This window comes from Pithys albifrons, chromosome 9, assembly GCF_047495875.1.
Source record: "Pithys albifrons albifrons isolate INPA30051 chromosome 9, PitAlb_v1, whole genome shotgun sequence".
In the NCBI taxonomy this organism is placed as follows: domain Eukaryota; kingdom Metazoa; phylum Chordata; class Aves; order Passeriformes; family Thamnophilidae; genus Pithys; species Pithys albifrons.
In genome coordinates this window covers 18,784,235-18,808,025 of record NC_092466.1, presented here as the reverse complement: position 1 = coordinate 18,808,025, position 23,791 = coordinate 18,784,235, and the positions used below count along the sequence as shown (strand labels likewise).

At 44.9% G+C, this 23,791-nt stretch overlaps 1 protein-coding gene across 3 annotated transcripts; it reads right to left on the bottom strand.

Annotated features, from left to right (window-relative positions):
- Positions 1–304: 304 nt before the first annotated feature.
- Positions 305–18,623, bottom strand: CXCL12 (C-X-C motif chemokine ligand 12). 3 transcript variants are annotated; one of them, XM_071563369.1, is made up of 5 exons: positions 18,464–18,623; positions 13,215–13,332; positions 9,842–9,928; positions 6,154–6,251; positions 305–4,332 (listed from the first exon to the last, which is right to left on the bottom strand). In XM_071563369.1, exons 1-5 carry the CDS (start codon positions 18,522–18,524, stop codon positions 4,301–4,303), a joined length of 396 nt encoding a protein of 131 aa, XP_071419470.1. In that variant the 5' UTR covers positions 18,525–18,623; the 3' UTR covers positions 305–4,300. The 3 variants fall into 3 exon arrangements, with proteins under 3 accessions (XP_071419470.1, XP_071419473.1, XP_071419471.1); XM_071563372.1 differs by lacking the exon at positions 6,154–6,251 and having other exon boundaries at positions 18,464–18,612; XM_071563370.1 differs by lacking the exons at positions 305–4,332; positions 6,154–6,251 and adding an exon at positions 7,599–8,327 and having other exon boundaries at positions 18,464–18,618.
- Between the last annotated feature and the right edge of the window lie 5,168 nt (positions 18,624–23,791).

Genomic DNA, 23,791 nt, shown 5'->3' with positions numbered 1-23,791 from the left:
TCTAAGTTCCATGAAGTCAAAATGCTGGAGGGATAAGTTTGGGGGAAAGGAGTGAAAAAATTGGGGATTTCTGTTTCAGGGGTACATGTTAGTGTTTCCTTTTGAAGATGACACATTTCAGTCTGCTAGGCTGCTGCTCCCTGCCAGACCCACAGGCCCTTTGCCTCAGGTTCCTTGCGGAGTGTGAGTCATTGGGGCTGTATGGAAGTATCCTTGAAACTGGACACTTAAACCACATCTGAATTTCTCTAAGTGGAGCTTGTAGCTGTTTGTATGGGAGGAATAAAAAAATTAGGAATAAAAATTTCATTTAGATAGACATTTTTATTATGAAAATTTTAAATGCATACACATTTATGGGAGAAATCACCACAATATAAGTGTTCATTTTCAAAATTTTCTATGAAAGGAATAATTTCAAAAGCATAATATAACTCCTCCATAAAAGCTGCCTTACAGGAACACAAATACAAAACTCTTTTCACATTATTTGGGAAGATATTTCTTTTTACTTAATAAAAATATAAAGTACAGTATTTACCACATTGTGACAATTCTGACAAAACTGAGTTGTTAAGGAGGAAAAGATGGGAGGTTCATGCAGCCCTTTCATCATGATATATGTTTTCTTCTCTGTGGCCACCAGGGCTTCATGTTCTCAGACAAGGCTTGTCTTGGTGGGATATTGGTAACGAAAAAAAAATCAGATTTAGGTGATGAGTTCACAAAAAATCCTGGCTACTATAAGTCACATCACTCAAAACAAATTGCCATAGAAAATAAGGACCCTCTAGAGGCTATAAAATGGGAAAAGGCCACAAAAACTTCCATAGGAACTGCATTTTCAACAAAATGTGTGTATTTAACTTCAAATATATCCTTCATTGCAAAATAGTCACCTTTGCTCAAACAACTTAGTTAAAAACACATCAGAAAGTCATCCTTCATTCTTCCTCAGTAGATTTTAGATAAGATATTCATACATACAAGGATAAAGCTAGTATATATAAAAAATTTACACAGCAATAAATACCATCTACTCTTAAAAAATAATCCAACCTTGGGATTCAACAGCTGCACATTGAAAATACCCACATGATGATTTCACATTTATGAGGCTGCTTTTTCAGCACAATTCAGTGTTATCTCTTTTCCCTCCTCTACAGGTATCCCTACCTCACTCCCATGTCCTCACGCTTCCTTTCCCTGATTCCGTCTTTAGTCAGCAGTTAAAGGCAGAAAGGAAAACCAAGTGCCCTCCCCGAGCAAGATTCTGCTAGTGTTGCTTCTCAGCCTCTCTAGTCATGGTGTGTAAGGGTGGAACAACATGTGGTGCACTGGGGCAGCCCAGTGATTGACTCCTCTAGGGCGAAGGGCAGTTCTTCCCAGTGCATCATGCAAATAATGTCAGGCAAAGAGAAAAGCTTCCCACTCAAGGTTGAATTTTGGCCTAAAGCAAGAGAAAGCTTTTATCAGATTCTCACTTAAGTCTCCAGCCAGGTCTGTGCCACCTCTGCATTTACATTGTGCTCAGCCTTGCCCACATAAGAGAGGGATGTGGTGCTGGACTCTGAGAGCAGCCCCATGCCCAGACTGGTCTCAGCTACATAAGTACTGAAGCGTCACCAGCACAGAGGTGTCAGAGCGCAAGTCACTGTGTGGGTCTTGAGAAATGCCAGGGTCAGACAGCCCACAATGCACCCAGACAATCACTACCTGGCTATAAATGTTCCCCAGCCTTACACAGAGTGCTTTTTCTTCCTGGTGCTACTCATGCACTTCTCCCAGGAGCTAATGTCCTTCATTTAGCACAGTCTATCCCTGCAGTAGCACTCACTAGTTTGCCCCTAGAAGAGAAGGATGTGATCCCCTTTCCTGCGGTACCTCCACCACCTGGCTATACTGTCCATAGCTGGGACCCTGGGGGTTGGTTGGGGTGCTCCAGCACTGCCCATCTCAGTGCTCCTGTCAAAGCAGTCTGTTTGTCTAGGCTGCAATGTGGGGTTCCCATGTTAACAAGGACTGCAGCAGAGCACTAGCAAGGCTGTACAGTCACATCTACCCACCCCATCTTCTCACCAGAAAGCCAATGTTTCCCCGAGAAACGAAATGGTCATGTCTCCTACCATCCTTAGCAAGATATGCTGCTGAATCAAAATCAGAGGATTATTTAATTTACTCCAATGGGAATGAATCAGACCTCAAGCTGTCCTTTGATAGGAATCGTGTGAAGAATGCATCTTCCTGGGTGAGAAGTGTGTCTGTAACAGAACCAAGATTATTCCACACTTTCCCTGCGATCATTTTTGGCTTTGACACACATGTCTGCCTTTGGCAAACCACTAGCAATTGCAAGTGCTTATGTGGGACAGGAGATGGACTCTAGGATATAAAGTACAGTTCCAGGGAGGATACAAGAAACGGGTTTTCTCATTTCTTTCTGTCTTTACCCTTTAAGGAGAGGATTTAATCCTACTCATATGAAATCAATACTTCAATTCTCATCAAGTACAGTGGTACCAGACCTTTCAGAACAGAGACACAATATACTTAAAGCATCAGGCTGGTATGACAACAGGAGAAAGAATGTCAAAATCACACATACAAACATTTTAGGCACAGCAGTTGGTTTCTGCTTTAAAGCAAATGAGGTGATGTGGTTCCAGCTGAAGGACTCTCTGCAATAGCCCTGTTTTACAGAGAGGAAAATACTTACAAGATTCTTCCTGAATTCACATGGAAATAATGTAGTTCTGGCTAGCCAAAGTGCCCCTTTGGCATTAAAGATGTCTACCACAAAAGAGGAGAGCTTAGTGAAATTCTCCTCTCAGTGTTCCTGACACAGGCTGCAGAGAAGAGGGAAGATTCCTTTGGGAGCAACCAGCTCAAAAAGAAGACAATCTTACAACATTTTTTTGTTTACAATACAGACACATACATACAAACACAAGCATTGTGCTGCACAAATGTGCTTCCCCCCAGATCCCAGTGCACAGCATGATTATCTCAGTGCTGCGGATGTCTTTCCATCCACTCTATAGTAGAATACTGTGTATACAGGTAGGAATCAGGAAAAAGAAACTTCTGGCTCAGAGAGGAGATTGGTGCATGGAGTGGAGTCTGTCCCCAGCTGTCCTTTGCAAAGGAAATTTCAGAGGCTATCCTGTTCACCAGCAAACAAGGCCATGACTGCTGATGAACAGTGAGTGTTGGCCTTCGCTTCTACACCTGAGAAACACCACTCCTTCCAAAAACTCGACAGACCCTCTGTTGGCCTCAGGCATCTCTTTTCTCCAAAGATATGGCCAGACATCCTCTTTTGGGTATCTCCAGAGCAATCAAGGATGTGGCTGCCCTCAGGTAGGTATGACCGTTCAGCAGCGGAGCTATAGCATGGCTGGTGAAGGGTGAATGCATCTCAGCCTACTTCAGTGCAAAGCCAGCCAGGCAAGCTGAAGTCACCTCTTGTAGATGGGTGGGAAGAGATACCTGGTACATGGCAGCATATCTGACTCCTCTGGTGACTTGCAACACGATCATGTAGTTAGAGCTTTAATAACCCATTCCTTTTTCTGCTAAATTTGTCATAGAAACACAGGAACATAGGAAATGTCAGATGACATCAGACTGGTGGTGTGGCTTTGAACACACACAACTACTACAAACCAAATACTAGCACCTTGCAATACAAGATATGCATTGTCCCAGCTGCTCATAGCTGTGACCAAGGCTTCTGATTTTCAAAGAAAGGCTCTAGCCCTGTAGCCCTGAGTTTAATCCCTCACCCAAAATGCCAACCAGGGTAATGCTGTTCACTTTCACCAGTCTGATGCTTTTTAGCCTTCCTATGTTCTTGGCCTCTGTGACTTCTGGAGGCAAGGAGTTCCTCTGCTATTTAGCCAACATCATTGCACTGTACAGTTCATGTCGTTCTAGGTTTTAAACTCCAGGAGACTTGCATGAACAAAAATAAAGTTAAAAAAGCAGGACCTCTACATAGAAAAGGAAGTAAAATATTACATAACATAGCGTTAGTTTAAATTGGTTTCTGCCCCCAGTGCAAAGTAATAAACCAACCTTGTATAAAAACATATTTTCCTCAAATAGTTACATCTTACTATATAAAATAGCACTGTGAAAGCAAGCCAATTTGTGCAATGGAAAAAAAAAAAAAGAAAAAAACCCTTTGGAAATGTGTGAAGTGTTGCTTTTGTGCTGCATGATAACAGTGAAATGTATTCATTCCCTAATACTGGTTATCTGCTCTCTGGGTCCTACAGTAAGAAATCTTGTAGACGGCTTACAATGCTTGCCTCTTACATCTTGAACCTCCTGTTGATGAAGAACAGAGTGAAACACTATTAAGGTTTATTTCAGTTGCAAGAGCTTTGATATTAGGCCTAGTCAAACAGCAAATCTGTGTCTGGACTAACCCAAAGGCATTTCTGTTGTAGCCCCTCCAACCAGTATTTTGAACATTTTGGGAGTTCTCCACAAGGAGCTACTGGGACCCAACAGGGCAAACCCAGCAATGGGTGTTATTTTGGGCAGGTTGTGCTCATCACAGTTAGTAAAGTGTTCAGAACTAACATAGGAGGAAGGTTGCCTTGAAAGCTTATTCTGGATTTGAAAGCCAGAGCAGAGAATTACCAGTGGGCAAAGAAACTTGGCAAAAAAACAAACAAACAAACAAAAAAAAACAGAAGGGAAAGGAGAGATTAACCATTGGTGAGCAGCCCCAGTAGTGGAGCAAGTGCACTGGGAATGCCTCCTCTACCTGCCCCTACCCCACAAGTCTGATGGAGATCACAGACTGCAGCTCCAGAGAGTGCCAGGTCTCTGTGAGGATGGAGGAACATATTGGGCAGCCCATGCTCTGCTCTTGTTGGTGTTTGGCTTCCACCACGGGGTGGCTGGAGAGCAGAGGCACTCAGTGTGCTGCCCATCCAGAAGCCATCCCGATGGCCTCCCTGCTCGGGGACATCACCTGCTGTGAGCACATCAGAGCTTGTGGTGGCCAGCTGCCCAGCAAAGGTGAGGTGGCAGGGAGGGCAGGCAAGCACATGCTGCACAGTAAATGTGCGAGGCCTGAAGTGCTGAGGTAGGGAGCTCAGGGTAGGATGCAGACACTTTGAGCCTCCAGTCTCAGTGTGAGCATGGTACCCAGAACAGTGTGGGTTAGGCATCACAGCAAAGTGTCTTGTGCATATGGTTCACTCAGAACAAGGAGCCAGTTTGTGTTGGTGGCCTCCGGGTTTTGTCTGAAGTGACCCCTACTCCTCCTCCAGGCTGATCAACCTTTTGCAATCCAGATGAGGTCACTAAGGCTGAGTTACAAGTGTCAGAGGGTAAACACCAGGTATTCAAAAACTCTGATGTCCCAGCATGTCTTGTCAAACACCCTTTCAATGCCTGCTGGACAACTATGTCTGTGTGACCACAGCCAGAGACAGTTGTGGCTAATCACAGTAAAAGTAGTCTCAGAAAACTCATCCAGGTACAAAGAGGATGACTAAGCCATGAGGCAAATTTTCCTCTCTGAAGATACCTTTTCCAATATCCCACAGCAGTGATCCTACTTCTCTTAGTGAAGAAAGGTAGGACAAGCCACCCTGGTGAGATTAAAAACAACTGGGCCATCCAGAGCATTGGCACATACACCACCATTCTCCGGGACTTGCCCAGCATCTCCCATGGGAAAGGCATCAACCAGTCACCCATGCACCAAATCATGTTGTCACCACGCGGTGCTCCATGTGTCATTAAAAAACACCAGTGGCAAATTCACAGCTGTTATTTGTATTTTAACTTTGTCAGTTTGATATTGGAGCTACAGGAAATAAGAGTTCTCAAAACTTTACTTTGTTTTTAACTTTTCAGGGTTATTTTAGCCTCTTTGTTGTATCCATTTTTTCATCTGTAAAATGGGAACATTTTCCCAGATCTGTTGTAACTAAACTTTCCCCCCATTTTAAGAGTTTTATCTATATAATATTCTTTTACAGGAAGGGTAGAGATGTTATTTTCAACAAATATGGGGGGAAATGGAGGTCTGGATAGGCTAATATATTTGCCCAGGGCCCCTAAGATGGTCAGTGGAAGAGCAGGGACTTGAACCTGAGGTATCCCAGCTCAGAAACTAATGCCTCCTACCATTCTTTCTCCCTGGAGACTTTAGTGATGTTGCACGGGAAGGGCAGAGTGGGCCCCGTTTCTTCTGTTGCTTTTTTTTATGAGTGCGATGACGTGGTCTAAATTAAAAGAAAAATACAAAAAAGACTGCCATAAATTATCCATATACAAAGGCAAAGGCCTTATTCACATTTATCCTATGGTCCCATCATCTATTGCTGGCAGGGTGCAAATGATGATAACATCCCCTTTCGTATTCCCTCTGCCTCGCAGGAATGCTGGGCAAATGAAAGTGCCCTGGTGGTAGGACATTTGAAAACTCTGAGGCCAGAACAACCCTTTTATCCAAAGTGCCAAAGCCTTCCCAGATGCCTGCCAGAACTTATCAACCAGGAGCTTCATCTGCACAGCGTTCCCCCTGAGGTACAATGAAAGCAGAGAGGGGCTGCATTTCTGGCTTCCCACTCAGCTTTCCTACTATGAGCACCAAAACTAATGGCTGCTCTAAGGGGATTTGTGGGCATTTGGAACCTTAAAACACATCTGTAAAGACAGTTATCCACATTGTCCCCCTCTGTGTGGGGCCTTCACCCAGCACATGCTTGGGGGAGCTCGGGGAGGTTGTTGTTCTGGCATCGTGGACTTCAGCTCTTATTTACAAATGAGGTCAGAAAGTGAAGACCTGCCACACTGGGATTTACAAACACAATGCAGGAAGGCAGCAGCAGGGCTTGACTACCAACACAGCCAGCCCCTAAACACTGAGAGTTTCCTTTCCTTTTTCTCAGCAAAGGCTTTTCCCACATGACATCGTTATCTTCTCCAGATCCATCAGCTCTCTCCTCTGGACCTGCAGTGGCCACTAAATTTAATGGATTGCAGCATCTCAGACTGAGGGAAGTTCTGCAGTGGGACTATATTAACATGACAGTAGACAAGATGGTCTCTTTATTTTGGGCTCTGCTAACTCTTTAAGGGTCTGATTTCACATATCCTATTACAAAAGGAGAAGGTAAAGGAAGTCAATGTATTGTAAGTGATGACCAGGATTGCCTGGAAATGATAGAGGATTTGTTAGCTATTTCAAGGAAGGACTGGTTTGCCCCTTGTCTATAAAATGGATGAATGTTGAATGAGGTTGGCCACAGCAGCTGCAAAATGATTTTTAAAGCCAGTTAAGGAATTTGAACTCCTGGCAGTCTGAATGGATTTTACCGATGTCTCATAAGAGTGTATATTACATGGAGATGTGATGAATATAAAGCAATAATAAAGGCTAAGCAGAATTAATGAGCAAAATAACTTGCTACTAAAAACCATCTCTGGTTTCACAATAACTGTACTGAACTACTTTTCCTTGCCCTTTGCTTCAAATTATAACACTGAAGATATTCATATATTGAAGTACTGGTATAGATTAAGGTGTCTTCACAGTTTGGATTCTACTTAAGCAATTACAAGAGCCCTTTCTACAAAATGTATTGATTTTATTACAGAAAAATAAATTCCCACGTACAATTGGGTTTTCATAACATAAAACAATTAGCCATTTTATTGCTAGTGCATATAGGGTAATGTCACATTTCATACAATTTCAGTACAAGTGAAAAAATATAATATATGGCTGATTGAAACTGATAGCTACATTAACATTTATAGATCTATATAGATTCATTTTACAAGCTGTTAGTAGTTTAGAGGGATATCAGTGTTTTAAACTACCAACATTCATATGGCTCCAATTCAAATATATGAATCGTTTGATGCGCTATAAATATATTCCAAAGTATATTTCATTGACAAAGTCAAAGCTGTGCACTAAAATATATCAAAAACATGCCTTGTGAAAATGCTACAGACAGAGCCCTGACTGTCTGTGGAGCATGAAAATGCCACTGGTGCTAGCATTACTAGTTGGAAAATGAAAACAATGCAATGATTACAGGATTAGGTGATGGAGTTATATGTTTTCTGTCATCTTATTTCATAAAGCTGGGACCAAATTCTCTTTTGTTTCTCAATGCAAACCAGGATGAAATCCACCAAATTAGTGGAATTGCTTTTGTATCAGCATTAGGTAAACAAAACCCAGGATCTGGCTGGAGATCAGGCAGACTCACTGGTTTCAGTAGAGCTGGCCTCAGATCTTCACTAGTGGAAGTGAGAGCAGAATGCGTTCCAGCTGACTTGTTCCCCTAAGTCAGACAGGCACATAATCACATTTTCCCAATCCTACAAATTTCTAAAGTGCCTCCTAAGTTTCAGGTTGGGGATGACAGCAAACAGAAACTTTAGCAGGAGCTTGAGGACTTTCCCAATTTGTAAAACAAAGTAGCTCAGGTCCCTAGGATAGTCAGCATGAGCCACATCCTGCTCTTAGATTCAGTTTGTCTAAATCCAAGGCTGTCCTGGCAGCATTAACCTGGATTACCTCCACAGAGAATTTGTCTAAAGGACAAAAGAGCTGAGTGCTGGCAGCAAAGAAGGCACTGAGCACTGGATGAGATGGGAAAAGCTGTCAGAGCTGGAATCACAGTCAGTTTGTTAGCTGGCTTGCTTCCTTCTTGCTCACTCTTGGCCCCACTGTGGTCCCAAAAGGAATAGACAGAGGAATCTCTCTACTTCTGGTAGCATTTTTCCCCTTGCTTATTGTAAAAACACAGGAGAACAAAGAATTTTTTTTAACTCCATCCCTTGTTTGGCAGATGCATTTACAAAGCAAACAGTGGAGGGCACTCAGCTACCTGTGCCACCTCACATCTGCCCTAGGGTCACACCTTCTCCAGTAATGCATTGCTTTTGCAAATTACTAGATTCCAGCCCTGACTTCCCGCTACAGATGCAGGGGGGACAAGGTTCAGCAGGGTTACAGCACAGTTACTGAGAGGTGAAAATGTGGTGGGCAAGGGTATGAGGGATACTGAGTGCACAGGTAGGCTTGCTGGCCAAAATATTGCTGCTGGATCAACAGCAGCCCTGCTAGATCAAGATCAAGGAACTGTTTTGTACCATGACTTGTTTTCCAATTCTGGAAGGCTGGAGCCCTCCCTAGCAGCTCAGCACAGAGATGTGCTCTGTGCTGCTCTTTCTCAATGTAAAATTGAACAGAGATGGGCTGAGTCCATGTAGACATGATCAATTGCTTTCAAGAGGAAACCCCCCAGATTTTAAAAGTCTGAATTTGCCGAATTTGGCTAGTTTTCCCCTGGGCTTATGGGAAAGCCCTATTCATGGCAGCATATCTCCCCTCAGACAACATTAATAGCATTCCACACTGGCAAGCAGAGAAACAATTTTTAGCGCCCAAGGGCTCAGCTGCCTGTGCAAGCAGATTCCTGGTGTAACATGAAGAAGGGGTTTCAAAGACACTGGAATGATACAGATTCTGAAGTAATTGTAGTTTGGCTTGAGGAGGGGCCATAAAGGAAGAATTTTCCTTGGGAGAATCGCTTTCTTTTTAAAAGAGGATGAGTTTGGGACGCCAGAATATATTCAATGGGATGGAGATTTTGCCTCAAACCCTGAAAAAAGTCTTAGGATATACTAGAAGCTGTTGTTTTAATACAAATTAGGTCAACTCCAAACCCTTCTTCAAAACAATATCTGATTCCACAAGTACTTTGTCCACATGGTAAAAGCCAGCCCTTAGTGTTCTACCCTTTAATAACTCAGGATGTTAGCTGTTTAGTCCATTTGTGTCTTGCCTTACTTGTTTAAAGCTTTCTCCAGATATTCCTGGATCCACTTTAACTTGGGATCAATGCACACTTGCTTGCTGTTGCTCTTGAGCCTTGCACTGCCAAAGGAGAAAAGTCAGAGTGAGTTTGATGTGCAATTCTCCTCAGCCCATGCCCAACACCCACCCTCCGATGCCTTATTTTCCTTGGGTGCCTTATTTTCCTCAGGTGACAGTGCTGCTCTTGGGTAACCCGTGAAGAGGACGGTTTGTTCCTCCCATCCCTGAGACACCTTTTATAAATATCACTGGTTTGGAAGCACTGGTACCATCTGTCTCCTTTGATGCTGGCTCTTACACTCTGTACTCACAATCATCCAAGAGAGGGACAAGTACAGAATTTGAATCTAAGATTTCCCATTCATACCTGGACTGTTCAGTGCCAACAAAAGGAAAATTCCATTTGGAAGTACTGACATGGAAAATATAGGTACTTTTTGGAAGGAATTGGTTAAGAACAGCTTTCAGACTCAACCTAAAGCTGAAGTTTCACAGGCTTTGAGGACAGACACCAAACCACACCTGTTGGGTTTTCTGAAAGAAAGAGTCTGATCACTTGTTAGCTTTTTGTGTTATACAAGACTGAACTAACTGTTTGCAGGCAGGAAGACAACCATAAGTACCACAGTGCCGGGGCAGGTTTGCCTTCATGTATTTGTTCAGCACTGGAAACAAAAGCAGAAACCTCCTGAGGGTGTTCTCCTGGAAGTCCAAGCTGAACTTCCCACACCAGACTGTTTAATTAATTTCAATTCCCAGTGAATTTGACATTTGTGCTTATCTGCATCTTTCACTCAGAAGCAGGACTTGCCCTCCAGGGATCTCAGGGCTTCTTGAGTACTATTATCTCCCAGGCTCCCTGCAGCATCCTGCTTCTGCCCCAGCTGCTCAAAAATTTCCCCTTATACAGTCTGCCTGCCATGGAAAAGTGCAGAGAACAGGAAATTTATGAAAATGCCCATATGAATAAATTCAGTACTTGTTTAAACATTTTTCTGGATGGGAGCCAAAATGTTCCTCACTTTATAAAATGAAATCTGCAGAATATAAAACTATGGCGTAAGAAATAGCAGGTCAAAAAGGTTCCTAAGTCTGAAGTTATGCAACAACACAGTTGTAACATAAACATGTCGAAGATCCGTCTTGCAACCCCTGCGCCAATAAAGAGATGAATGGGCCTAATTCATATTTCCCTTACAGCAGTGCCAAGCTGGAACATTTCCAGTGAAGTGATACCAACAGAGTGTAAGAATGGATTTGCTGATGCTAGCAATGCCTGGGAATTCTTGGCCTCACAGAGTACAGAATCAAAAGCACACGTAACCAGTCTCCAGACACATACAATGCAATTCCTCTAACCTAATATTACCTCTCACCTAGTATTAAAAACACTGACTTCTTTAGACATTTATTTCTGAGCCTGTCAGCCTCTGCTCCTTGTGCAGTCATGGAAGAGATACAGGCAATTTTGTGGGGACTGGTTTAGGTGCCTACTTAATGCAATTAATTGCATGCTAAAAATGCATCTTTCCCTGCACTGAAAAACAAAGTATGTAGTGTGAGCTTTATAGAAGTAGACATTGACAGAAGAGTCCCCTGGATTTGGAGAGATGACTTCCAGTAGAATGAAAGATAAAAGCATGCTCTTAGGCTTTTTGTTCAGGTACAATTCCCCTCAATAAAAAGGAAAACGTACTCGTGCAAAAAAACCCCACATTATTTCCTGACAACTATATGTACACTTAGATTCTGTAATGCTGAAAATGGTAGCATTTAATTTATTTACACCTTCACTGTATAAGGCTTAAAACCATTAAGATGAGAAATTCATGTTAGTTTCGATTCCATTTCAGCTCCTGTTTCAATAAAGACCTAGTTAGAACTCACGATGTTTCAAGAGTATTTGGAGAAATAATTTTAAGTACCTTACTTTTTAAAGTAACAGAGAGACAGTAAACTATAGGTTTGTGTGTTCTGTGTACCATGGACAAGTACATTTGGGGCAGGAATGGACAAGAACATGAGATATTTCTGTTTCTGCATTTTCTGCTCTTATGTATCTCTGATGACAATAATTCTACATTAATTAAGAGTTAAATATATACTCTACCCTAACTTAAATGCTGTCATTTTCATGAAACTACTCCAGAAAATTCAAAATTCTCTACAAAGCCTTAGCACTGGGACCTTATGACATTGACTGACAGTCCCACAGCACAAATCCATGCACTACTGCATTTTGGATGCCTGACTCAAAAATTGTTTATAGGTAGAGACTGGAGTTCAGAACAGCTGCTTCTGCCATTCTTGTGAAAGGAAATTATTCCTTCAGCTGAGGCTAACATTTTTCTCACTGTTCCTCACCAAATGCTAAGGCAGAAGCACACATGATAAAATGTGTATGATATCCCAAGAGTGGTTTAAAACAGAAAAGAGTCATACAAGTAAAAACTGGTTCACGAATGGATACACACTCACATACATTCCTGAGAAATCTCACAAAACCATATCAATTTTCTGAGTGCAGAAATATTTTGGATGACAAAAATGGACTTTTTCAGCATTTGGGTTGCAAGAGGAAGGGCTCAATACATGGGTCAAGAGGAGTTGGTAGTAGTAAGGCTTCCATGCAATGAAAAGATGAATATTATTTTTTTCTCTTCTGAAGATTTTGAATTTTAGGAGAGGAGGGAGCCTGTCACCCATTATCAAGTGAACCAAAAACACTTTACTAAAACACATATATAAATACATGCACAAATCTACAAAAACAAACAAAAAATGCACATTTTCCCTGAAAATCAATGTTTCTTTTTCAGAAAAAATGAAGAGGTTATTTTCCACTGGGAACCCATCATTTCTGTTCTGCTGCAATTAACTGAGATGGTCACTGCCTGGCAAGTATCTCTAGAATAGGCCATCTCATGTTTAGGGTCCATACCTCCTGTGGAGGATACATGAAATACAGAAATTCCTTCTGCTTGTTTAGCTCTGCTCAATGGTGAAGTGAAACATGTGAAGACTCAGACTACTGTAATCTTTACCTCACGGTGTGAAGCTTCACATCGAAGGCAATGGACATCCTGTCTGACATTCCAGTTCACAAACCCACAGGGGAACAGGACATGGGATCACATAGTCTCAGGGAGATTGCAGAGATAGAACACAGCTGGGAAACATCCAGCTGGACTTCTTTATGTGGGGTAAAGCAGGCCCAGCTGCATGTGCCACATGGGGTGAAGTGATGCATTGGGAATCATGGCATGAGACAGACTGAAATGCAACTATCAGAGCAAGTATTAGACACGCGAGATTTGCACCCAGCTGAAAAGAGTAACAGACTTACACAATCTGAAGTGAACAGTTGGGTGTGGAGAGGATTTTGAGGTGCTTAATGTTGGCTCTTGCCACGTTGCTCTCGTAGAATCGACAGGGACATCGGTAAGTCAGGCTGACGGGTTTCTCTGTGAGACAAAGGGAGGGAAAGGACACATTACTTCCTCTTGCTCCCGGTCAGCAGCACAGACACACAGAGCAGGGCTGACAGAAACTCCCTCCAAATACGCAGGTGAAAAAAATCAGTGGAAAAGCTGAAGCTTTGGGAGAGCATTTGCCCATAGCTCAGAGCACAATCCTTTTAGCCCAGTGCCCAGCCTTTCAATAACGGTGCGTGGGATTTTGGAAGACAAAAGAAGCGGGAAAGAAAATGGAGACAAGTAAAGTAGAAGAGATTAGAATAAGGAGCCACTCCATTGTGCAGGGATGTTCCTGGTAATTAGACAAGATAAAGGCCAAAAGAGGGGGCACTTGTTCCCAGTGTTGTTCTACTCAAACCATTTTGACCTGAGGCCAAATTAGAAGGTAGCCAGAAGAAAGCGATGAATTCCAAAGAGTTCAGATCAAAACGGCTCGGCTCAGGTGCAGGTTTTCACGGGGGACTTGATGGCTACAGAAAAGCCCTGGTTTTGCAGGCGTTCCCAGGGCCCAGCTGACCTTTCCCCACTGCTGCCAGCCCTGATTCCCAGCCGAGGAACCAGCACAAGAAGGTGCGGCTCGGAGATGCGAGATTCCAGCGGTTTTATAAAGATTTTGAGTCTTTTGAATTTCCAGCCTGTGACTAAGTAACAGCAACCGAGGAGATAGTTATCAGCCAGAACCCCCTCAATACGCTATTTCGGGGCCACCAGGCTGGATGAGAGTTCTGTCACTGGCATCGCTAGGGACAGAATTAAGTTTAATCCCCTAGGCTAGAAGTGAGCCATGTATATGCATGCAGAACTGACAAAACCAGCCTGGCGCCCACCATAGCCTCTGCTACCAGATTTCTTCATGGGAGAACTTTAGTACTGGCAATCAAGTGTACATAAGTAAAGTCCTTACTCTGAGTGTAAGTTTCAAAGCTCCATACACAATAAAATAAATACAAAGACAGAAGCCTTGCTTGGAAGTCTAGGAGGAGATGCCTAAGATTTCAGTTTCCCAGTGGAGCAGTTTTCAGCCTCTGGGAGGAATTAAATTCATAGACCTAACCCTTAAGGTCTGTCTCATGCTGTAGATGGGCAGATCTGTATGTGACAGGGATTGAGATCCCATATGACAATCTGACATCCTGTTTAGCCACACAGGAATAGTTTCAACATTCAACCCCAGTACCCTTAAAGGCAGATGGGGAGCTAAAGAGCAGGGAAAGCCTTGGAATCTCTATACAGCTGTCTAGGAAGGTGAGAAAAGAGACAGCTTTCAAAGAGTAGCTGATCTACATATACTGCACATTTATCGATGTCCATCTGTAGCACATATAACCACAGACAACAGGTTGAAATTATCCTGTCCTCAGGAAGGAAACCCCTTTTTGACCCGAGTGCCTCCACCAAGAGATGAGCCAGAATCAGATTCCACAGGAGAGGAATTAATCAGTGGGAGCAGAACTCCTCCAGATTCACACCAGAATCTGGGGTATAAGTTAAGAAAATTGAAGGACTTTTCTATCAGCTTTATGGCAGTCCAAACAGTGATCCCATTTATGTGTTCATAAAAGGGTGGAGAAGCTCCCATCTGCAGATGGAGGAGGAAGATGGTCTACAGGATAAGCCTCGAGAACATGCATTAGATTGACTAGTGCTAATGTGGAAGGGAATGAGGAAGACACTAGGATTTTCTACTGCAAATCTGTGACTGATACCTACACATCTGTAAGCTTATATTGGAGGCTGAAACTAAGGCAATCAAACAACAACATTCAATACAGCTGCAGTGACAGTCTCTGCAAGCTTGTACCAACCAAGTTTAAGCAAGCTTTAACCTAAACAACATGCAAGAGATAAACTGTTCAGTTCTACAATTTGATAATGTAATCTTGTCCTCTCTAAGACTCGAAGCAGTGTTTTCAATCCCGTAACACTTGAAATCAGGAGCAGAGAAAGTTTAACCACGACTAACATCTGTAAGTCCCAAAGTTGTTTCTTGCCCAAGAAAAATCATTCAGCACAGCAAGGAAAAGGGGTAGAGCCAGAATTCAGTGTTCTGTCGCCCCAGTATGAAGCTGAAATGACAAATCCCCTCCACAGCACAGGAATGCCTTTGCTTGGTGATCACCAACAGGCACTGAGCACCAGGAAGCGGCAGCACAGTCACCGACCAGGTCAGCTCTCTGTATCAGACAAGGAAAGAGTATCTCCTGCCACTGCCCTCTGGCTCACTGTGCTCTCAGCAAGGCTGAAAAACAGGGAAAACTACTGCATGTGGCATGTCCTAATACATGAACCTCTTTCTTCCCAAGAGAGGAGGAGGAAAGGGCCATTTGGGGGGCACAATTTTGAAAGAAGACGTTACTAGTCTCACTTCAAGCCTGATTAACACATGTCTTACTGCAAAATTTGAAACGTATTGTTCCATGCACTTTAGAGCTGATTGACTCTTCTACACATTTGTACTGCAAGCGTTAATGCTCTTTGAGTTCTCTGATGTCTAACAAACACTGAGCACAAGATGAAGGCATTCTCACAGTAGGGCAAATTAATATAACCTATTAATTGCCCTGTTACATGAAAACATCCGTTTTCATGCAATTGATGGTACATGAAGATTTTGAGACCTTTATCTGTCCGGCACATTTGGTTAAAATGATAGAATATGATCAAAAGTTACAGAAGAGGTAGATACTAGTCAGAAATCTCAATGTCATTCCTGCAGCCTAATTCTACTTAGAAAAAAACAGAACATCTCTTTTGGCCCCGACTAGAAGAGTCTGAAGGGGGCCTTTTTAAAAATAATAGTTTTATTGTTTACTAACCCAAAGCTGAGTTTTTCTGGCTTTGAACACCCACCTTTACTGGCAAATTCTTTCTAAAGAAAAAGCATACACAAAATCGTCTCACAGCATGACCACTTGTCAATACTGGACAATACCAATTTCCCCCCATAGGAATCTCCATCTCTTCAACCACATTGAAACTGGACAGTAAGGGAAGAAGTGAGTTGCCAGTTCTCCTGCAAAGTTACCATCAGTAACTTGCTGTGTGGGCTAGGAAACTCTGGATGCTTGAATGGAGAGGGAAGCTATATCCAGGCAAGCAGATAGGACATGAACAAACAAAACGTTTGATGGAAGCATCATTTTACTTCTGTTCAGCCTAGGATGCATCTATCATTATCAGGAGATGGATGGAAACTTTTTAAGTCTAAAACAGCTCCTTTTCACTGGAAAGTGAGGCTGGGATAGGCAGATCCAACTTAACCAGATGACTAGGAAAAATTCAAGCACTGCAAGCCCTCATCTGGATCAGGGTTGAGCACTACACGACATACAAAGAAACAGGTGAAAAACTTCGTTCTTATCAACACAACATGGTTGGGGTCACTTTCCCTTAGACTAGTTTCTCTCCAGCTCTTTTAAGCCGTTTCCTGCCCCCACGCTTACACCCTGTAAAGATACTCGCTGCCGCTCGCTGCCAGCATAAGACCGCAGCCGGGCAGCTCTGAGCCAGGCAGTGCCAGAGGGAAGGGGAGAGGGAGAGCCCCTGAGCCCTATGTCCCCTACTCCCGCGTCTTCAGACATGCATTCGCCTGCAGAGGCGACAGAATTCCGCTCAGGTCCCCAGGCACATGTAACCACGGAAAATAAGGTGAAACTTTCCCCGCTCGGGACCTGGAGCAGCGCTCCCCGGAGCAATGGGTGACGGCGGTGGTGAGGGACCGGGACTGTCACCGCCATCCGTGGTCCCTCGGGTCTGCCTTCGCTACCTGCCGCTCGCTTCCCAGTCCGCGGCCCCAGGGTGGTGAATCCCGGAGTAGGTGGCCGGGGGCCGGGGCCCACCTGAGCAGGGCCGGCTCATTGGAGTCTCTCCAGGGCAGTGCCGGCTCCGTGTTCCACCGGGACAGGGCTGTTGCGTGGACAGTACTGTACAAAGGCATCGGGGAAACTTTCGGGAGCAATTAACTGTCTCAGGCCAAACAAAGAGGGCACCGGAGGGCATCCTTTGTTGCCCTGAGGGGGGAACACCCAAGTTTCGGTCGCCAGAATGGAAGAATAGGACGAGAGCGGAGGTTTGAAAAGGCGCTCGTTAGCCAGCCAGCGAGGTTTCGATGAACAGACAAGAAGTGGCAAATCTCTGCCAGGCGAGAAGCCAGATGCAGGAGAAGCGTCCGGGACGCGCCCGGAGGTTGCGGGCAGGACCTTCGCCCCGCTACGCGTGGGGAGTGCGGCTGCCCGGCGCGGTCCCCGCTCCTCCAGAGCCCTGTGATGTGGGGTAAGAAGTGCGGGTTGCCGCGGTCTCCAGGGCTGTCCGAACCCGGCGGGTCCCACGGAGCGCAGCTGGCAAGCCGGGCAGCTGCCGCTGTGGCCGAGCTCCGGGGGCGACACGCGGGACCTCGGGGACCAGCGTGGGGCGGGTGGGCTGTGAAACAACCCTGCAGTGCGGTGCGGGATGGAGAACCACGGTGCGGGAAGGATGACAGCGAGGCGGCTGCCTCCGAGCGCTGGCGGCTGCCAGCCCACGATCCCCCAGACCTCTCCTCACTGAAAATCCCTGCGCCCCTCCAAAAACTCCCCATGCAGCCGCACCAGGGATGAGATAAATTCCTGCTGAGTGACCGCTTTGGCTCAGCTCTGCCCTGATTGAGGGAAGATAGACCACGACTGAGGACAGAAAAGGAACCGAACAGCAGCCTGTTTCTAATTTCTTGTAACTTTTAGGGTTGTTTTTTTCTAAAGGAAAGTCGATACGCATATTTTGCAGCCAAAGCAACTCCCTGCAGACCGAGCGCTGTTGAAAGTCTTCCCCCAGACGATTTCAATCTCGGGCGAGTTTGGCAGAGAGGACCGCTTTGGCCAGTTTGAAAAAAGCCAGGGAGAGATGGAGGAGAGGGAGGGATGGGAGCTTGCCTGCTTCCAGCTCACCACAGCCGTGGCTCAGGCTCTCCAGACGCGCACATCTGAGCCGCGGCCGAAGCCCGAGCCGGGAGAGCAGGGTGGCTGTGGGTAGAGGGGGAAGAGCGGGGATTTCCGCGGGACCATCGCTCCTGGCCGGGCTGCCGGCAGGAGCGGTGCCAGCGGCGAGTGGGCGGGAGAGCGGCACGGCTCCGCAACTCACTTACCCTCCGAGAGGGAGATGACGGCCAGGGCGAAGGCGAACAGCGCCAGAGCGCGAAGGTCCATGCTGGAGCTCTCGGTGGACGCGGGCAGGCGCTGCGCTGCTCTGCTCGTCCCGGCGGTCGCGACGCTCTGCCGGCGGCCCCTCCGCCCCTCCCGCTATAGAGGGGCCGGGACCGCCGGGCGGGGGGAGGGGAACCAGGGGGAGTAGCTAGCCTATGATTTATTGCCCGTGGCATGTTATTACATCCTTCCTCCACTAAAAATGCTTGGAAAGGAACCAAAGGAGCGAGGGCTCCTCGCTCCACTCCGTCAGACCGGCAGCCTCCCCCGAGGCACAGCGCTTGCCCCCACAGCCCCGCGCTCCGAGCCCCCCGTGGGACTGCAGCGCTCCCCGGGGGTCCCGCCCGCCCGGCGGCTCGGCGCTGCGGCGGGACCCGGGATCTCTGTCACCCCATTCAGCCCCAGCCGCGGGGAGAAAGATTCCTCACCAAACTATACCAGCCCCGACACCTTTGGGCACCCCAGCTCCGCTCTTGAACCAGAGCTGTTCGAGCCAGGGCAGCAGGGGGGATGACGCGTCTCTTTAAGCTTTCACATGAGGCAGAGGAGAAAATTTCTCCACTCTCGTGGCTGCGAATCTAGATTTACGCCAGCGCCCTGGGTATCAGATCCAGCGCCTCATATTAAGCATCCTCCCTGAAGTTCATGTGGGCATTTTGGGGGAAAAAGAGAGAGGCTTTCAGTTTTTGCCTCCATGTGTTTCGCCCTGAACACCACCTCTTCCCCATATTAACTGACCTCAGCTGTACATTTGCTGCCAACATTCCACCTCCTTTGTATTGCAGATGCCCCTGGGCTCCCTGGCACCTCGGCTGAAAGCTCTGGTAGCCCTGCAGAGCCTGGAGGCCCAGGGGTGTCACTTGCCCTAGCTATTACAGCATTGTCAAGTGTAATTGACTTAAACATATCCTTGCTGCCTGCAGCCCAAGTCCGTGGGGTCCTGTTTGTTGCTATTAAATACTTTAAATAAACATCGAGGCTTTGAATTTGAGCTCCTCGTCTGCATTTAAAACAGGCACCTTTGGTTGGGACAGTGTGGGGACAAGTGAGTACAGTTAATCTTGGTGTGGAACTTGTTTAAAGAACAAGATCACAGTGCCACCAAAGACAGCAGCACAGTTGTTTTATTCCCTAGTTAACTGCAAACTCTCCCAGCCACAGCCCATGAGGTTGGAAACAGGAGCACAAATAGTGTACCTGTGCTAACCCGTAGCTGTTTCACTGAGATTGTTTCTAGAGGCCAGGGCAAAATGCTTGTAGTGATACTGAGTGTCGAACGGGATCCCTCCCTGATAGTTACACATCCAGCTCCCTAAAATTAGTTGTTGTGTTCCTTAGTCCCGCTTGCCAAGGAGCGCTGAATTTGTTTGGACTGATCTCACTCCATTCTCCCCCCTTTTCTTTTAGGTGAGCTAGCACGGTAGTGCAGGAACCAGATGCACTGAAAGGGCCAATGGTTGTAACTAGTGCTGTGAGCCCGGTTACTGCTGCCGTGACAGCTGTGACACTGCAGGGGCAGGAGAAGATAATTGTAATTGCAAAAACTGGTAGGAGTGCTACTGTCCCACCAGTGCTCCCACTGGCACACGGGAACATCCACACTGCACTTATTAAGGACACTGTTATGTCCAAACTACACTTAAAAACACAATTACTTAGACTAATAATATTTGAAGTAATCGCCTGTCTTTGCTGTTGCCTATTGCAAGAGAAAAACAGCCCAAGGATTTAATCAAAGAGACTGGATGAACGTGGAATGAGATCAGAGTCAAATCTGAGTAGCAGTCTCCCCCTCAGCATCCCCAGACATGCAGACGTGTTGTAACTGAAGGTGAAAACTGTTTGGATCCTAGAAAATGTCTGGACAGAGCTACAGAGCTGATTCAGAGCCACAGCAGGCAGATAAAAGGGCTCTCCCCACATCTCTGGAAAGCTGAGTGCTCCAGCATCAAACAGGGTCGCACCCTCCTCCTTAGGGCAGGAGGATGCCTCGGTCCCCCTTGTGCTTCGTCTATCCTTCTCCTCCACAGCCGCATTTGCGTGGGAGACCAAGTCTCCCGAGGAGAAGGGAACAGGAGTACCGGGTTTTCTCACTCGGCACCATCCCTCTAGAGCCTCCCCGACTCCTCCCAGCCGGCCCGGCGTAAGGCGGGAGTCCGGTAGGGCGGAGGGGTGGGGAGGGAGTCCAGGTGCTGGGTAAAGTCCCCGGGAGCTTGGCACGGGCGGAGAGGCCACCCTGCCGTGCTGGACCGCCGCGCCCCGACTGCTGTCGGGCGAACCGCTGATACTTCGTGCTCTATGTCGTTCCTCCTCACGCGTGCACACACCTACATGCACCCATAGGTGTGCTCTCCACCACGCAGAAATCAGACCCGAGAGCAGGCTTCTGGGTCATTTTGCCAGGGCGATTTTCGCGGAGCAGTCCTGGCGGTGTCCTCGAGTGGAGGAGAGTTTGAGTTCAGAGCGCAGCCGAGTCCGCAGAGCGGAGTGCGGAGAGGGGCTGCAGGGAGAGCGAGGGAGGGGAGCCCGGACCCACCCACAGCCATGTACTGGGGCTGCCTTCGCGGCTTCACCGGTGTCATCCTGCTCCTGGGGTGAAAAAGAGATCTCCATACAATAATCAAGCTCATCTGAATGAACTCCGAGCGATTTTCATGAACGACAATTTTAGTTTTTAATTCCCATCAAGTACAAAATGCTGCCTATAGTACAACAATTCTGAGCTTAAGATTCAACCAGCAACAAAATAACAAAACAAAACAAGGAAAACACCCCTCAGTGGGAGTCTCATGGTTTACCCCTCACCCCAAACTAGAACTATGAACTCAGGGAAATCTGAATGAATTGTACATTTAAAAGGAAAATCAAATGACTTGCCAAGTGTTAAATTCCTTAAAAAGTTAGTTTTAGCCTAATGTTAACTCCCCCGGAACTGACCAGTGTTTATCTGAATGCTCAGAAAATCCAGCCTACATCCCTCGATGATCTGGGTGACTGAATATCTCTCTCTTCATTTCCCCCCGTCCCACACCCCAGTTAGCTGCAGCCAGAACTCCCTAAGAGCCAGTAAATTTAATCTTTTATCTGAATGCTAACAAAGAAAGGATGAATTCAGAAACCTTAAATAGACCCACTGTTGGTTTCCGCACAGCTTGAGACAGCCTTTTTTAATAATACAATATTCCAAATTTTTAGTGTGTTTGTATCAAATTACATTTCCTCTTAAACGAGGAGATGGCAACATTTCTGTTGCTTAGAATTTTAGACTGGTATAACCCAGCAATGAAATCATTATTATCTGCAGTTGGTTTAGATCTCCACAGACTATGTCTAAAACAAGCTATTTCTTGCCAATACAATGCAACTTATTTATTATTATTATTATTATTATTATTATTATTATTATTATTATTATTATTATTATTATTATTATTATTATTATTATTAAGAAAATTTTTGGTGAGTCAGGAATTAAACTGAATGTCCTCAGGTTGGGAAAACAGTACCTTTGTTTTCATCCTTTTCTCACTAATGCTGTTTGACTGTGATCTTCCTTATTATTTCCTGGACTGTAAATAAATGCATGATTTTTTGGATGTTCATGCAGAATCTATATTTAAGTGGAGTTAAGATTAACAGTGCATCTCAGCCATTTCAAGTGAAATACATTACAAGACATTACCTTAGATTCTAGAGTTAAGGATAATTACATTTAGAAATCTATATATATTGGCTGTTGGACTGCACAATTAAGATACAAAATCGACCTTATCTCTGTGTGATTGTAACATCATCTACTAACCCACGTGATAATGACTACAACAGTTTAGTATCTCTGTCTCTAGATACAGCCCCCCCCTTTTTTCTTTTTTTTTTTACTTAAGTCATGCTTAAACTGCTTATTTCCTTATAGTATGATACTGTGATGGAAAGGAAATGAAAAGCTAAAATTTAAAAATTGACATTAACTATTGCATGGTATCCTTAGCATGCAGAGCTAAGAGTACTTGGAGATTGTGTTTCAATATTTTTATGTTTTTATATTGTTTTGTAACTTAACTCTGAAATTCTCTATCATATTAAAAAAAAGCATCCACATAAAATTCTTTCTTCAGTTACTATATGCCCTTAATTTACCTCTATCTTGCTGTCAATCTTGTTTTGCTTTAGAATTGTTTTTTATTTATTAGCAGTCTTACTCTTGACAACATTTCTGTCTGTTTTTCTCCCCCAAGACTATCAATTAAAAGAAAGCTTGAAGGCTTTGCCATCTTGCTGCACATCCAAACAGCAGCTAGAAAAGGACAAGTGTAGTGTGGTTTGAAGATCTTTCTTGACTCCTGTTTGACTTTCTTGTTTCAAGTGTTAAGACTATCTTCCCTCCTTATTGTCATATCAGGGTTCCAAGCTCATCCTCTACATGTATAGTGAACAGGACTTTCAGTATTAAGCATTTGCAACAAATCAATATTAACTAAGAAAAGTCACTTGTTGGATTTGTCTGCAGAAAGAAAAAAAATCTCCCCAAATAACCAGATTTGAGATAGAATTGCAATAGATCTGTTCTCATCACAGTAAAATAGCCTCCAACATTCATGTACGCAGAGATATCCATAATGTATGTTGGCCCTGAAAGATTCCTTGGAGGGCAGAGTGAGAGATCAGATAGAGATCAAGTGAGTAACCATTTATAGATGGTTAACTAGAATGACAGAAAACTGTGGTAGCTGCATTTCTAACAGTATTTAAAAGTTTAAGCTTGCTTCCCTAGGAGTTTTTCATGTGATTTCATTGGATGTGAAATTGGCCCTTAAGGGCAGAATCCATCTCTTCTTTTGTCCCAGAGCACATCCCAGGTTGGTCTAACCTTTCATGAAGAAACTCAAAACGTGATAAATTTTCCTTGGGTTTAAGTTTTGTTATGAGCATAGCTCTTGGCCTCACTGTGAGGAGTTTCCTGAAAGCTTAGGGTAAAACAGAGCCAAGTTTGCAGTGTTCTGCCTCTCCCCTTGAGCACCAAGCTGACGCCGTGGAGGGGATTTTATTCCAAGAGTGTTTCAAACTGTGTGGCTTTGCTTGGGTTTCGCTTGAACTGTTCAGGTTCACTGAGCTTGCAGGCCATTTCGAGGAACCTAGACCTCAACAATAAAGGTTCTCTATTCCCAGCAAGAAGAGGTACCTGGGAGGTCTGGCCAGGGCCAAGCTCAGCTCTGCCTTTATACTTTCTCCATGGGAAACTGATGCACTGATGACCAGAGCATTAGAACTGA

Bases quoted from the DNA above. Each gene is read 5' to 3' on its own strand.
- CXCL12 (XM_071563369.1), bottom strand. From the start codon at position 18,524: ATGGACCTTCGCGCTCTGGCGCTGTTCGCCTTCGCCCTGGCCGTCATC. The intron at 13,333-18,463 runs GTAAGTGAGTTG...TTTGTCTCACAG, and splicing joins CGTCATCTCCCTCTCGGAGG to AGAAACCCGTCAGCCTGACT. The intron at 4,333-6,153 runs GTAGGAGGCATT...CTTCATCAACAG, and splicing joins GTCTCCAGGGAGAAAGAATG to GAGGTTCAAGATGTAAGAGG.